The sequence below is a fragment of the Schistocerca gregaria genome, chromosome 7 (genome assembly GCF_023897955.1).
Source record: "Schistocerca gregaria isolate iqSchGreg1 chromosome 7, iqSchGreg1.2, whole genome shotgun sequence".
Lineage (NCBI taxonomy): Eukaryota > Metazoa > Arthropoda > Insecta > Orthoptera > Acrididae > Schistocerca > Schistocerca gregaria.
The window spans coordinates 107,369,797-107,386,578 of NC_064926.1; the positions used below are offsets into that span (position 1 = coordinate 107,369,797).

Genomic DNA, 16,782 nt, shown 5'->3' on the forward strand with positions numbered 1-16,782 from the left:
GGTAATAAAGAGAAGAGAATTACTGTTCTATAGGAATTACGCTGGTCAGTAGTAAATTTAGCTAGTAAGTGGCTCTGGAGTGACCGAGGGGAAATTTTATGACTGTTGCCTCGATTACGTACAGCGGAAGAAGTTCCAAGAAGATTAATGGAAAGTCGATCAAAGGTAACTGCATCCACAGAAGTTCTTTGTAATAGGAAATGTAACGGAACTCAGTTGCAGCAAGCCTAGTAAACAACAAAAGGGAGCAGAACTTCATCTAAAACTTTCCATAGTCGTCACCATCAAAATTGCTTCGTGATTCCATGGCGAGACCTCCATTAACAATACGACAACAAATCATCCTACGACAGTGAAAGGTAGAACATTGTGGATGTGGGGACTACGGATGTAGCTTTGTTTAGTTCTCTGACGAGTTACGATTGAGTTTTGAGCCTGCCAAATGTCGCATTTACATATAGAGGGAGCACGAAACTCAAAAATATTCGATCTAGTATGATATCTTTGTAGTGGTCTAATGACGTGGATAGAAATCAGAACCACTGCAAGTTAGTCTTCGATAGGTAGTAGATATTACAGCAAAATATTTCTCTGGCAAGGTAGTCGCCTATTTACGAGAACTTCGAAAACAATAGTCATCTGCGATACTCTGACCATTACGTAATTATATGCCCGATGGAACTCACGGCCGATTCGAGAATACTTTTCCACACAAGTTACTTATCATTTGGCGCCCCAACCCGTCATTTTAACCCCCACCTTCCTTTTCCCTCACCTGTCAGTTTTCGCTAATAATAGAATGGCGCCACTTAGCCCTCTCAGCTTGGCGCCCTAAGCGGCGGGTTGTGTCACTTGGGCCTTAATCCGGCTCTGTTTGGAACCGCTGAAAGTTCGCCTTTTCAATTTTTAAATCAGAAAAAAATGGTTCAAATGGCTCTGAGCACTATGGGACTTAACATCGTTGGTCATCAGTCCCCTAGAACTTAGAACTACTTAAACCTAACTAACCTACAGACATCACACACATCCAAGCCCGAGGCAGGATTCGAACCTGCGACCGTAGCGGTAACGCGGTTCCAGACTGAAGCGCCTAGAGCCGCACTGCCACACCGGCCGGCCTTTAAATCAGAAATAATAGAAAAAAAAACTTAGATGCCAAATTTTCTTACGTAATTTGTCTTCTCATACGAAGTAACATCATAGCGTTTACCAACTCGTATTCTTTATTTTCTGCGGTATGAATTCATATAAAACTTTATAAAAGTCAGGACACTGCAAATTACAGTAAATATTTAGAATGATGTTGCAAATCAAGCGACAAAGAGAAGCTAAAATTTATGTGACTCTAGTGATGACTATTGACAGCAGTCATACAGCTTCTCTGATAGTCTTGACCCTTACAAGCCGCGTATTGGTTACGTTTCATATCTGCAAATTTTATGTGCCAGAAGCAGTTTTCCCTAACAACCACAAAGCAAAAGGAGTCTTTCATTGATCAACTTCGCAGCAGTGCACATTTTAAATAAAGTGAAATAGCCAACGATATTGAAAGACGGTCGTCTACATAAGGTACTTTGTGTACAACTGTTCCTCGCCCAGCCTCCCCTCTCCTCTCGTTTCCCTCAACCCTCCACCCCCATTCTCGTTCCAGTCGCGAATGGTTGACGCGAAGAACGACTGTTAGACCACGCCGTGACGCAGAACGCCTCTCTCTGCAGCGTCTGCCACGGCAGTTGGCTGTACACATCTGTGACGCTTTCGTGCTCACCAAATGAATCTGTAACGAAACGCGCTATGTTTCTTTGGATCGTCTCTATTTTCCCTGTCAGTCCTATTTGGCATGGATAGGTAATATTCAAGTATTGGGCGAAAAGGCTTTTGTAAGCTACCTCGTGGGTCTCCAGGTTTGTGAGTGTGTTTGACGAACCTTTTTGCAAACGTGGGTGACCTGATCTTTTCTCTAAACACGTGGTACCTTCGTTCCTCGAGCGACCTGCGGTACACTCCTGCCAGGAGAGGGGCTAGTTCTTTTACATATTCTATGGAGAATAACAAGGGCATCCTCTCATGTCTAGTGGCCATTCCTCGGCTGATTTCATATGCTTTTCTGTACCGTGATCGCTTATTGTGATATCTCCCGTTTCAAGGAGGAACCACAGCACGATCTTCCTAGATGAAAAAGGTTTGGAAAAAGGAGTTCACTATTTCATTCTTCTCTCAATTATCCTCCATTTCGACGCCGTTATCGTTTCAGAGTGTCTGGGCAAATACCTTCGATACGTTTCCTGATTTAACTAAAACGCCTTAGGATTATCTGTCATGTTGGTAGACAGACGTTTACTTACTAATTTGTTCTCTGCTTCATACATGATTCTCCTTAAGCTAATTTTGGCTTCGTTTAGTATTTGCTTGTCTGTGAAGCTTTCGTTACGTTTAAATTTGCAGAGTAGCAGTCTCTGCTTGCGGAGTAGTTTTCTAACAGGACTTTCTGCCCACGGGTATTCTTTCTCATCCTTCACAATATCCCTGTCTAAGGCGTGTTGTATAAGTTTTAGTTGGAGGGCATTGCATGCAACGCAGCGCGACTCCGATGCGACGTGCGTGCGATAAAGGCGAAAACGTGAACTGTGGTGACGTTATTACCAAATGCGTCCAAACAGGACCAGCGTCCTGTTATTCTTTTCTCAGCTGCTGAGGGACAAACACTGGTAGACATCCATTGGACAATGAATAGTTTTTTTGGGCCACCCTGCCTGTCGAAAACTTGCTGCTGCCGCTGCTTCGTTATACCGCACGTCCCCATATCGCAAATGTTGTGACGCCGAAGTTAGGCCATCTCAAGTGGGAGTTACCCGAACACCCGCCCCATGGTCCTGACCTCTCCCCCTGAGGTTATCAAGCCTTCAGTCCCTTACAAAAAGCCTTGAAGGATCGACGGTTCCACTCGGTCAAGGATGTGCAGCAGTCATTTACGGACTTCTCCAGGTAGCAGGATACAGTGTTTTACCAACGGGGTATCTTCAGCCTGGACCGTTGGCGGTATGATTACCTCAGTGCTCACGGCGAGTTTACCTGACTGGCATACCAATTCTGGACTGTACACCCGTATAAATGAAAACATTTTGATTGCCCTTTACGCATTATTCGTGAACTTTGTCCATTGATGTTCCACATTTTGGGTCCTGGAGATGAATGTTTCACTTTACTATTGCCAACCAGAAATATTTTCCTACCTTTCCTCACATTTCTATTTAAACCCGTCTTCAGTATGCTGCAAACAGGGAGCATGGCCAGGAGATTTAATATAGTATTGTCACGAGTCGGTTCTCTGATTAGACGCTCACGTTATTCCCTGTGCCTACTAACCGCCCAGTCTATTGCTGGTAAATTGATATCTCCACTTATAGCTATAAGATGACCAGAAAACACTTATCCTCACCGAAATTATTTTGCATTCGGAGTCACTAGATTTTATCGTATTTTTATACATATGAGCACGCCCCACCGGAATTCAACATATATTTGTGATATATATTTAAATAAAAATTTAGAATTTCACTGCAAGTAACATCTGGCTTCAGATAAGTTTCTCTCCGTGGCATGGTAGGACCTTAATTATCCGGTATTCTTGGGAATCTGTCAATGTCAGATTATCAAATATGCCGATTTATCATGGGCACTTTTTAAAAGCTGGCTTAAAGACAGGGATACAGGCAAAACGTACAGTTTTAATCTACAAAAGCAAATAATTTTTATTTGTTAAACACAATATGAGAGATTAAAGCGTAAACATGTATTATTTTTCATTAAAAAGAATATTGAATTATGATTACCTGATATTGTCAGCAGGAGAGCGATCTGTAAATTCCAAAAATGTAATCTTCTTACTAGAAAAATCTGTATATGTATTTAATGCGATACTCGCAAATAAAAGTTCTCTAATAGGAAGGTTACATTGTTCAAAATTTAATCAAAAGTCGATTAATGTACTGTTCTATTAAATCAAGTTAATGCTCAACATTATTTGACATTATCAAATCAAGAGACAGGCAAAGTTATACATATATATATATATATATATATATATATATATATATATATATATAAAATTTTTGAATGACAGTTACAAGTCCATTGCTTTTAAAAGATCAGGAACAACCTAATTTTAAAAAAATGTTATCAAGAATTTGGTACAATTTAATTGGAATCACTCTCTTTAGTGATAGCAGCGATATATGACGTTGTCGAGAGCTTCGAATATGGCGGACTGGTATTTACCACTGATGGTTTAGCTGAAATTGTCTGCTGACGGCATTCTAACATTACAAAAACTTGTTTCTTGGATTCAAATCTTTTTTTACAAAAAGTGTTATATGTGATACGCACATTCATGACTTCAGAAACGTTGTAGGTTTGGCTACCCTCAGCGAATTTCACAAGTGTTTATGACTCCTGAAGCCTTAGCCCAATGCATTCCTCCTTCGTCGCTCTCAGTTTCTGGGGCCTCCTGCAGTTTTAAAACTCTTTGTAATAACACATAGCGAGTCAGCTCTTCTTCAATAGCTAAATTTCTGTCAGTACCCATCCCTGCACCAACTTCTTCTGCTGAAAACGCACGTAGTTCAGTACTAGAACGACTGAAACTGAAGTATGCGGATCCAAGTCGTGGCGTGGTTCACTTATTGACTAACCACAGCATGCACCCAGCACATCTGAACCGTATGGGCCACAGCCAGAGCGCTACATGAGGGCATATGAATCTCCTGAATACGTGACATTACACTACAGCACCGTCAGACACGTAACACCTATAGACGATGACATGAAAGAAATGGCGTGCTGTGGACAAGAGTGGTGATAATGTTTCAAAAACACTGCGTGACGTCTATAGACAACAAAATACGTAAAGCATATCTCGAACAAACGCACAACAAATAGACAACACGATCCTTGGGACACAAACTCAGACATAGACACAGATATTGATGTAGAAAGAGACACAGAGGAAGACACAAATACAACAACAATATGAGGCAAAGGTAAACTCGTGACGTAAGGAGCATAACACCTAAAATAGATAAGCAGACATAGCACGGGACTGGTCCATGTATCTAAACTACATTTTAAATATGATAACTAAATAATGAAAAGAAAAATGACTAACGAAAACAATTGGACATTCATTACATGTAAGCAATACGCCACACGGGGAGACGAGGCTCGAAGCATAAGTTCTGATGCTGCCCTCTCACCCATCGCATTGACTAAGGCAAACGGCATCATGCAAACAAAGAGCGCATTTACAACACGTATAACTAAGTCTACGTATATAAAGGACAGTCAAATGAAAACCATACACCTGCCACAACGGGACTATGGAAGGATTACGTTCAACAATAATCAACACACGCGTTAAAACATTTATCCCAGCGGAGGACGAGATGATCAATTCTTGTATCGTAGAACGCGGTTGCCCACTGACGGATCGACAACCGCACCCACTCTTACGCTGCTTCGTCTGACTGAAACCTACTTCCATGCGTGTTTCTTTCTTCAGGTCGACAGAGATGTGAAAATACACGGTGAAAGACCCGTGTTGTGTGGAGGATGTTACAGTGTGTTCCAACCCAATCGCTGATACGTGGTCTTCGTCAGATTGGCAGTGTGGAGACTTCTTCTGCTCATCGATGTCCTCAGGTTTGGAACCACAATCAGCGCGCAGTGCTAAGAAAACACTTTTCAAAAACTGTCAGGCGACATAAGGTCAAAAAGTCCGGTAATGCTGTCTAACGGAATCATCCTGTTGCACGATGACGCCTTCCCCTACACTGTCAATCGGATGAAGGCTACACGCCAGCGATGTGGTTGAGAAACACTGCCACGTCCTCCGTACAACACGGATCTTTCATGGCGTGATTTTCACATCTTTGGTGACCTGAAGAAGGATATGCAGGGACGTCGGTTTCAATCGGATGAAGTAGTGCACGTGTGGGTACTGCTGTGGATCCGTCTGTGGTCTACCGCGCCCTAGGATACGGGAATTGATTATCTCGCCTCCCACTGTGATGAATATCTAAACGCGTGTGTTGATTACTTTTGAATGGAACCAGTCCATGTCGGGTGTTCGGTTTTCATTGGACTGCTCCTCAAAGCAACACAAATATGTACTACATAACAACTTAAAAATGTAATACGTAGGACTACTTGTTACCCTGTAGAAACAAAACCACACAGAATCACTCTTCCTGTATTTCACTTAATAAGATAAGAAAACATAATTTTGTATGCCACTTCCTGTGTGACAGGCTCGATGTTTCTGCCGAGGCCCTTCGACCCGGAACAGCAACAAGGTGAACCGTAATTTATATGTAATATTTCGTTTTAACAGGAAAAGAATATCTGCAGATCGTATCTGTTCTATCTTTCTATTACTTTCCCCTAAATTACTAACATCTATTATTTTGATTTGATCCGTTATAAATGGTTCTGAAAGCCTGCGACTGTGAAAACAACAGATTTGTTTATAAATAACTCATCTTCTACCAGTCACGATTTTCTTTATTTTTATTTTACACACGACGCGTTTCGGGAAATGATTCCCACTTTCAAGTGCGTTTTTTGTGTTTGTAATGTCATTCCTATGTCATGTTGTCGATGTGCGAGATTCTGCTTCATTTCGTTGACTTTACTGCAATATATAAGAAAACACGCGAATCTTTAGTTAGTTGTCGATCTTGGTGTGAGGTTGGTTGCGAAATTTAGAAGAATTTGTACTTGACGAAGGTCTTTTCAAGGACGCACATATACCAGTTAACATAAAAACATTTGTTCCTCTTCAGTTTTGCAAACTTAGAAATAAAAGAATCCTGCCCTGGAACTTTTCTGACAAAGGGAGTGTAACATTATGTGAAACAAGTCTGATTAACCATTTACAAGGATTACCCAGAAAGTACTGCGCCGAATTTTTCTTCAATAATTCTTTATTGAACGCAATGAGAATTACAAATACGAAAGAACGGTGTTTTATCTACACACCCTATTTTCCATGCAATCTCCATGCCGTTCTATGGCCTTCCTCCAGCGCGAAACAAGGGCGTGTATTCCCCGTCGGTACCAATCCTTGTCCTTGTGGCACAGCCACTGCTTCACTGTGTGAATCATCTCCTCATCGTCCTCAAACTATCTTCCACGAATTGCATCTTTTAATGGCCCAAACAAGTTCGAGGGGGCTTGGCCAGGGCTGTAGGGTGATGGCGTAACACTGTCCGACCCTGTTTTGCGATGTGTTCATGAGTCCTCTAACTTGTGTGGAGCCGAGCGTTATCGTGTTGCAGCAAAACATATCGTGGGTTGCTGTGACGCCAAAGTCGCCAGAAGCGCGTCTTCAATTTTGTTAATGTGTTGACATATGTTTCTGAATTTATGGTACCGTCTCTTGGCATTACATCAATTAGAATCACTCCTTCACAGTGCCAGAACACGGCGATCATGACCTTAGCAGCGGAAGCAGTTGCTTTGAATCACTTCTTCTGTGGGGAGTGGGAATGGCGCCATTTCATCGACTGTCGTTTTTTTTTCGGGCTCAAAACGCACCTGTCACAATTCGGGACAAGAAGGCCTACCCTCAGCTTCAAAACGTTGCAACAAATCAATACAAATGTTTTTTGCTGTGCGATTTGTGATCAACCATTAGACACCGCGTTGAGCCATTTTTCACACACTTTTGAATATCCACGATTGCGGATAATTGCATCCACACTTCCTTTGCTGATTGACAAATGCAGCGCCAACTACCGAGTCGTAACGCGTCTGTCTTCGCGAATGACATCACCACCTTGCTGCAACATGTGAGGAGTGACAACTGTTGATGGTCTCACCGACCGCTGCAAATCTTGGAGCTTCACCGAACCACCTTCGTATGACCTCACCCTCCGTGCCCAGCGACTAACTGTACTTCTGATGACTGCAGATGCTCCATAGATTTTGCACAAGCGTTTGTGAATATTCCCCACAGTTTCTTTCTCTGCAGTGAGTAATTCAATGACGACACGTAGCTTGTAACGCACATCACCTACAGAAATCATTTTGAAACTGTCCTCCAGCTACGCTATCTGTCGGATGTGTCGAAAACATCTCACTCAAGATACTTCACATAATACACACGTAACGTTTCGCATTCGTAATATTGTTTTCGGCTGAAAAAAATGCGGTGCATTGTTTTCTGGGCAATCCTCGTAAATACCAGTGGTTTCTCTCTGAAACCACCATTTTATAATTTTTTAAGGAACAGTGCCCTTACCACGAAACCACCGATGCTGTTAAAGCTGTGTACAAAGGAAAGTTTGGTCATGCTTATCCCCTGCGTCTGCCGCAGCCCGCACTTCAGGATTGGCTGAAACCGCGTCGAGTGACATTGGCAGATATAGTGGGCCCAAGCGTTACGTGTGAAGCTTAGGAAGTGTTGTGTATCTTCGAAGTTTTAAGTAGGATAATGCCTCAATGCAATGTCGTTACGAGGCGAAAATGGAGAAAACTGTACAGAATTCCTTCCGAAGGGAGCGATGCAAAAAGAAGAATATTGATCGCAATGGGAAAGGTTGCAGGAATTCTACTTAACCAGTCAGTTAATTTTATTCATTTGTGGCTTTTTGTCTTTGTCTCCTTTTTACGTTTCTGTTACTGAGCTTCCAATCCATTCGAACGGCAAAAAAAGGTCAGAAGAGCTAATAGGACTGTTTAATGGTATTTTAATTACAAAACAGAATAAATTTCCTTTACTTTACGTCTATGGTCACAAACTTTTTGTCAACAGATTACCGGTTTCGGTCTATCTGAAGATGGTCATTATAGACCGAAACCGATAATCTGTTGACGAAAAGTTTGTGACCATAGATGTATAGTAAAGAAAATTTATTCCATTTCGGGTCACTGCTTTATTCGCGACACTATCGCAGCTAGAGATACAAAAGAGAATCTTAGAGATAAAACTACCACTGTTAGCACATAAAACGAGAAATAGTGAGTGGTAAGTTATCATGACTGGTAAAATATTTGACCTGATTGATTGTACAGTATGGTTTAAACTTATATTTACGATGTTCAAAATAATGAAATGTATAAAAAGAAAATAATTTCTGCCTTTGTCTGTGGAATTCTGCTCGATACGTCGGCTGATGTTTTGCCATCTGCTGTGATTCTACTTTCTACTTTGTTAAGTGTATTCAGTTGTCTTAGAAATATGTCATAAACAGTAATACATACTGCTATATATTAGTGGTTGTATACTATAATTTCGGTCCCCTTTGTAATAATTTTTATGATTTACTTCTCTCTCAAGATTTAATCCGTCCTGACCAACGATTTCTGCAGTTTGTTTTTGTTATACTCACTGGCCGCTATGTCGTCAAGAAATCTTTATTTTAACAGTTCATCAGTTTCTGTCACTTCCTTATCATCTTTACATTCCCCAAAGTCCAGGTTGAACGACACTGGTAACTTCTACACTGTTCAATGCATTTCATGTACTTTAGCGAAATAGCTCGGTTTTTGAAACATTTCTTTGCTAAGATAACTTCAAAAAATTCATGAAACCAGCACCCTCAGAATAGTTCAACGGTATACTTACACCCATGCTAGCCAATGCTGCGATGTCCTCCTTGTATTTGTGGTAAGAGTCGTCGGCCACGTCCGCATTCCGGCCGTCCTCTGTGAAGTTGGGACGTGTGTGCAGCAGGTGGTCCCAGATGTTCTCGCCTTTGCCTGCACGCAAATGCAACCCAGGGTGAATTCAAAGTTCTAAGTATAGCATGCCTAAGTAAGATACTCAGATGACAGAATCCTGTCTCAAATATTGCATTTTTTCAGTCTCTAATGATTGCAAGTTCCAGAAAAACTTTTGTTAGTAATAGGGTACATTACTCTAGAGATACTGATAAGTAACGTATACTACTATGGAACGTATACTACTATGGAACACCAAGAACGAAGGGCTCGGTTTAAAAAGGGTTTAAGACAGGGATGCAGTCTGGCGCCCCTACTGTTCAAACTGTACATCGAAGAAGAAATAATGGAAATGAAAGTTATCGAGAAGGTTGTATATACAGGTTACTGGAGCATTTAAATTCGCATAATTTGCTGTCAAATGTACAGTTTGGTTTTAGAAATGGTTTAACAACTGAAACTGTTATATTCTATTTTCTCTGTGAGGTTTTGGACGGATTAAATAAAAGGTTGATTTAACGAAGGCATTTGGATGTAGTGACCACAAAATATTACTGCAGAAGTTGGACCGTTATGGAGTAAGGGGAGTAGCTTACAATTGGTTCGGCTCTTACTTTATGAACAGAAAGCAAAAGGTAATTCTCTGCAATATTGAGAGTGGTAGTGATGTTCAATCCCAATGGGGCATTGTTAAGTGGGGCGTTCCCCAAGTATCGGTGCTGGGGCCACTGCTGCTTCTTATTTATATAAATGATATGCCTTCTAGTATTACAGGTGATTCAAAACTATTTCTGTTTGCTGATGACACCAGCTAGGTAGTGAAGGATCTTGTGTGTAATATTGAAACAGTATCAAATAATGTAGTTCATGAAATAAGTTCGTAGCTTGTGGAAAATTATTTGATGCTAAATCACAGTAAGTCTCAGTTTTTACAGTTTCTAACTCACAATTCAACAAGAACCAATATTTTGATCAGACAGAATGGGCATATTATAAGCGACACGGAACAGTTCAAGTTCCTAGGCGTTCGGAAGATAGTAAGCTGTTGTGGAATGCCCATGTCCAGGATCTTGTTCAGAAACAAAATGCTGCTTTATTTACCATTAGAACAGTATCTGAAATAAGTGACTGTTCAACACGAGAAGTAGTCTACTTCGCATATTTTCATTCGCTTATGTCGTATGGTACTACTTTTTGGGGTAATTCTTCTGTTTCAAAAAGGGTATTTTTTTCTCAAAAACGGGCTGTTCGAGCTATATGCTGTGTAAGTTCGAGAACGTCTTGTCGACCCTTATTCAATAGTCTGGGAATTCTGGCATTGTCCTCACAGTATATATTTTCTTTAATGTCGTTTGTTGTTAGCAATATTAGCATATTCCCAAGAGTTAGCAGCTTTCACTCAGTTAATACTAGGCAGAAATCAAATCTGCGTTCGACCACAGTCTCTTCGTAGGGCTGCAGTGCGTTTGGTTCAGAACGCTCCCCATGCACGTGAAACAATGCCCTGAGCAATAGCAAACTCCTGGGCTACAATCGTCACGCTTCGTTCTTCTTCCAGTTTCCCGGTGATTGTATCTCATGTAAAGTAATCCATATATTCTCTCCGAGTCATGTTGTGACAAGGAACACGACCAGAGTGCACTGTAACTCCTCGCGGATTCACACACACTGTCTTTTCCCATTCCCTCCACTGCCTCGTGTTGCCGGAGCAGCCCCATTTGACGCTACAGTCACACTGACCTCAAGCCATGTGACTGGCAACTTTCTGTGCACGAGTGGGAGCCTTCTGGCAACGAGCTCCCGCACTTACATTCATTTGCCCCAAATAGTTTGTGTGTTCTTTTACTTTATCAATGTCGTCCATATATTCTGCAGCGCAGTGTATTTACTGTGCGACAAAGAATCCAGAAAAGACGAGAATTTAATTTACCACTCAACCTAGCTTCCGTAGGTTTTGAAAAAGTATTTGACTGGTTGGATAGCATATGTGAAATTAGGGCAAAATATAGACACCTAAATCACTAAATAGACTGCTTCAAGGATCTGTATAATGGAACTTATGTTTGACGTCTTGAATTAGATACGGTAATAATTTTAATAAACCAAGGTGTGATACAAGGGTGCACTTTATCACCCACTCTTCTTAATATTTGTATACACGGTTCATCCAGAAATGAGAAGGAAGAGTGTCAGAAGGGACCCACATAAAGAAGAATGGAATACACACAGCTAACATTCTGGGTTTGTTCTATATCGTGTCTCCCTACCACTTTCGCGCAACGACGCTCTGAACGTGTTTTTTAGTGAATTGACTAGTTTGAATCTGGGGCTTGTTGCTGGTAGGGAGACGCCAGACCACACACGACATGTAGAATTCAGAAGAGTTCAGTGAGACTAGCGATGATATAACCAAATACTTAATGAAATGATTTAAGCGTCCGCTCCATTGCACTCCCTGTAAAAGAATCTTAATACTAACTAAATTTAGTGGAAGGGGTTCAAGGCTTTCCTATTTTTAGTTAGCTGGTAAAATAACGTCGAAAAAGCAGTTAAGTTTACCATTGGAAATTTTATTCTACTCACAAAACATTGTTTATAAATTGCACTATTGATAAAAGGAAATGTTTCAATACAAGATGGTAAAAACCAACTGCGCTCAACAAAAATGTGAACGAATAATCCCTGAGTGGGTTTCCAAGTTCTACAATGGATCGAAGGATGACCTATTCCATATCACATCTATAATCTAGGTTCAAATTAAGTTTCACCAAAGATAAAACTATAAAAATGGTCTACAGTGACCCTATTATCTTTAATTACTTATCTAACTTGTCATAAATTACAGTGACTGATGTGGCTTCTCAATAACTATATAACAGAGAAATCATCGCGTTTCAGATTTTTACTTCAAGTGGCAAATGCGAACACCATGAGCTTTAATTTACGATCGACACTAGTATTACGCAAACAAGGGGGTGTAACAGATGAGACTTTTGTAGTTCTGAGTGAAGCTTTATGCGCTGTTATGCGGCATCGCGTGCGTTCATTACCTTGTCGGTGTTCGTCAGGGGGCGGCGTCCGGCGCAGCAGCCATCCAGCTCGCCGTCTCGGAACTAACTAACTTCTCCTCGCTTCTCCTTACCACCATTTACAGAAGTTGGTTTAAAAACAATGTCTGGCTGTGTTTTCATCTGACCAATCAGGGTCTCAATGTTAACCTTAAGCTCCGCCTACAAAAATTCTGTCTATACAATGAGAAACGTTATACTTTTCGTGGTGGGGCAATGTTTTTAAAGTTTGCAACGTAACAGAGACGCGAAAAAGTCTCACGCTAAAACTTGCAGCTGGTGTGGTCCTTTTAACGTTATCGTAAGATCTATACTGTTCTTCTGGAGGGCTCTATCTTTTAACGTGTGCTGGGGCGTGGTCCTAACGTAACAGAGACGCGAAAAAGTCTCACGCCAAAAGTTGCAGGTGGTGTGGCCCTTTTTGTGTTATCGTAAGATCTATACTGTTTTTGTAGAGGGCCCTAGCTTTTAACATGGGCTGGGGTGTGGTCCTAACGTAACAGAGACGCGAAAAAGTCTCACGCTAAAACTTGCAGCTGGCGTTGTCCTAGTGGTTAGCTGGCGACGTGGGTGTCCAGTCCGTCCCTTATCGTAGGGTCTTCTAGCTTAACACGGTTCTGCTCTCGGCTTCTGTTCTCGTTTCTCCCCTCGGAACTGCGTCTGTCTCACAGTGGGAAGGTATGACATGCATTTAGGCATTCTTGTGTTAGTTTGTGGTATTCCATTTCCTCAGTCGTTACTCATATTACTTTGATTAATTTAATGTCAGGATTTATTCGGAGCTATCTGACATACTACTGGATTTGCTTATCATGTCAGGGTTTTCATGGAAGGTGTTGGATTTGCCTGACACCATACACACGGAAAAACCGAAAGAAACTGGTACACCCGCCTATTATCGTATAGGGCACCCGCGAGCACGCAGAAGTGCCGCAACACGACTTGAGATGGACTCGACTAATCTCTGAAGTAGTGCTGGAGCGAATCGACACCATGAATCCTGCAGCGCTGTCCATAAATCCGTAAGAGCACAAGGGGGCAGAGATCTCTTCTGAACAGCACGTTTAAAGGCACCCCAGATATGCTCAATAATGTTCATCTCTGGGGAGTTTGGTGGCCATCGGAAGTGTTTCAACTCAGAAGACAGTTCATGGAGCCACTCTGTAGCAATTCTGGACGTGTGGATTGTCGCATTGTCCTGCTAGCATTGCCCAAGTCCATTGGAATGCACAATGGTCATGAATGGATGCAGGTGATCAGACAGGGCGTGTCACTTGTCCGAGTAGTATCTAGACTATCAGGAGTCCCATATCACTCCAACTGTTCATGATCCGCACCATTACAGAGCCTCCACCAGCTTGAACACTCCGCTGCTGATATGCAGAGTCCATGGATTCATGAGGTTTCCATACTCTTACACGCCCATCCGCTCGTTCGACCATGCAACGTATTTCCAGTCATCAACAGTCCAATGTCGGTGTTGACGGGCCCAGGCGAGGCGTAAAGCTTTGTATCGTGCAGCCGTCAAGGATACATAGTGGACTTTCGGCTCAGAAAGCTCATATCAATAATGTTTCGCTGAATGGTTCGCGCGCTGTCACTTGTTGATGGCCCAGCACTGAAATCCACAGCAATTTAAGGAAGGGTTACACTTCTGTCACGTTGCACGGTTCTTGCAGGATCTTTCTCCGGCCGCAGTGATGTCGAAGATTTGGTGTTTTACCGATTTCTGATATTCGCGGTACACTCTTGAAATAGTAGTACGGAAAAATCCCCACTTCATCGTTACCTCGGAAATGCCGTGTCCCATCGCTCGTGTGCCAACTATAGCACCACGTTAAAACTCACTTAAGTGTCTTAAGCTGTCATTGCAGCAGCTCTAACAGACCTAACAACTGTGCCAGACCTCATTGTCTTACAGTATACAGAAGTTGCCGACCGCAGCACCGTGTTCTGGCAGATAACAAATCTCTGTATTTGAATGCGCATGCCTATACCAGCTTCTTAGGCGGTTCAGTGTATATTTGACGTCCTTGCTTGCGTACGGTAAGAGTTATAATAAACCAATCTCTGAGACAAGGATGCACTTTATCAACAGCTCTTCTCAATATTTGTATATAGAATTGATTAAAAAATTACAAAAAGGAGCGTAAGAAGGGAGCCACATAAACAAAAATGAATATGTTATAAAACTATCATATCGTTGCGACATCGAAATACTGGTAAATGCTGAAGACGAACTGCAAAACTTTATCTTTTAAAATTAACTGGAAATGATTATAATTTTATGACAGGAGTAAATAAAAAGACAATGGCATGGGAAATTTGCAGCACGAAACAAAACTGTAATTCATCATCGGATTTTGGTACAAGTTCAGCATTTCATTTACCTAGTGAGTTATATTACATTTCACGAAGAAAAGGATGTAATTGTTAAACTACAGACATATCAGAGTGTATGTCGTGCTATAAGCAGAATGTTGAAAAATACATAAGGAGACAAAAAACTGAAATTCTATTAGAGAGCCACCGGACCTGTTCTAGTAAACGGCAATGAAATTTGTGTCACCAAGCGAAAAGACTTTAGCGTCGTGCTAGTAGCTGAAATGAAATTTTTACGTAAAATCCAAGGTTACAGTAAGTCGAACAGAATCCCTCATGAAAACATTACACATGAAGCGAATATTTTGTCAATATAGATGAACATAAACCAAAGTGGGAGAATCATCTGGAAGTAACGGAAGAAACAAGAATTCCATAGAAGCTCTTACATTACAAACCCAAAGGAAAGATGGACATTGGAGGGTAAGTTAAAAGGCCAGAGCAGGTCGTAGGCGTAATACGTAAAGGACGGCGAAGAATATCGGCCATGTCCTTTTCAAAGGAACCATTCCGGTTCAAAATGGTTCAAATGGCTCTGAGCACTATGGGACATCTTAGGTCATCACTCCCCTAGAACTTAGATCTACTTAAACCCAACTAACCTAAGGACATCACACACCTCCATTCCCGAGGTAGGATTCGAACCTGCGACCGTAGCAGTCCCGCGGTTCCAGACTGCAGCGCCTAGAACCGCACGGCCACCGCGGCCGGCGAACCATTCCGGTATTTGTGAGTTTGGAAAATAACTGAAAATCTGGGCGGGCGGACGGGGATTTGAACGGTCGTCTTTCCGAGTGCGAGTCCAGTGTGTTAACGACTGCGCCACCTCACTCTTCTCTGGTGAAGAAGCACGCGCTGATTCGGTTGCGAAATGTGTCATAAGCCGTGTATCATTTTGCTGATGCAAGCTTGCTCCCGACTGTTCTAACTGGCCCTTGATAGCCTGGATACGGACTCTTGGACGGTGTCGACGTCAGCTCTGAGCCCTCACATGAGGATAGGCCTGGCGGTCTCGCTGACTACGAGAGTGCCTCAGCAGTAGGCAGACTGTTCATGGATACAGGTGCCAAGGGTGGACGAGTGTCGTCCTGGTGAAAAGAGCCACTACCATATTATCACTTGAGAGATAATACGCGAGGATTTAGGATGTTGGCGACATACTGTGGTTTCGCTAGAGTTCCGTCAGCCATCGCCAGCCGCGACTTGAGCTCATATCCAAGGGCTGTCCACACCGCCGGGCCTCTCCACAATTCGCTGATGACGGTCATCTGCAGTAGCGTACATCAGCGATTCATCGCTGAACACAATGCGTAGCCTTCTCTGCCACCGCATATCTCCAAACACAATCGTTCATCATGTAGTATTATAACGGCAGCCTAAACCTGGTAGGGCAATTCCCTAGTGCGGCTGCTGTTTGTCTTTGACTGAAATGGAAATGATTGTATGGCATTGTTGGCCAGGAAGCCCCATTCGGGGGAGTTTGGCAGCCGTATTGAAAGTCCTTTTCAGGTGACGCCACATCGGTGACTTGCGAGTCAATGATGATGAAGGACACACAACATCCAGTCCCCTGCCGGGAATGGAACCCGAGCCCCCTGCGTGGTAAGCGGTA

The 16,782-nt window shown here is 42.3% G+C and overlaps 1 protein-coding gene across 1 annotated transcript in view; it reads right to left on the minus strand.

The window, feature by feature from the left end:
• Positions 1 to 16,782, minus strand: part of LOC126281510 (myrosinase 1-like) — a 180,605-nt gene that overhangs the window by 116,850 nt on the left and 46,973 nt on the right. The window contains exon 3 of the mRNA XM_049980533.1: positions 9,626 to 9,759. Coding sequence (XP_049836490.1) covers positions 9,626 to 9,759 — 134 coding nt within the window. The remainder of the gene's footprint in view (positions 1 to 9,625; positions 9,760 to 16,782) is intronic.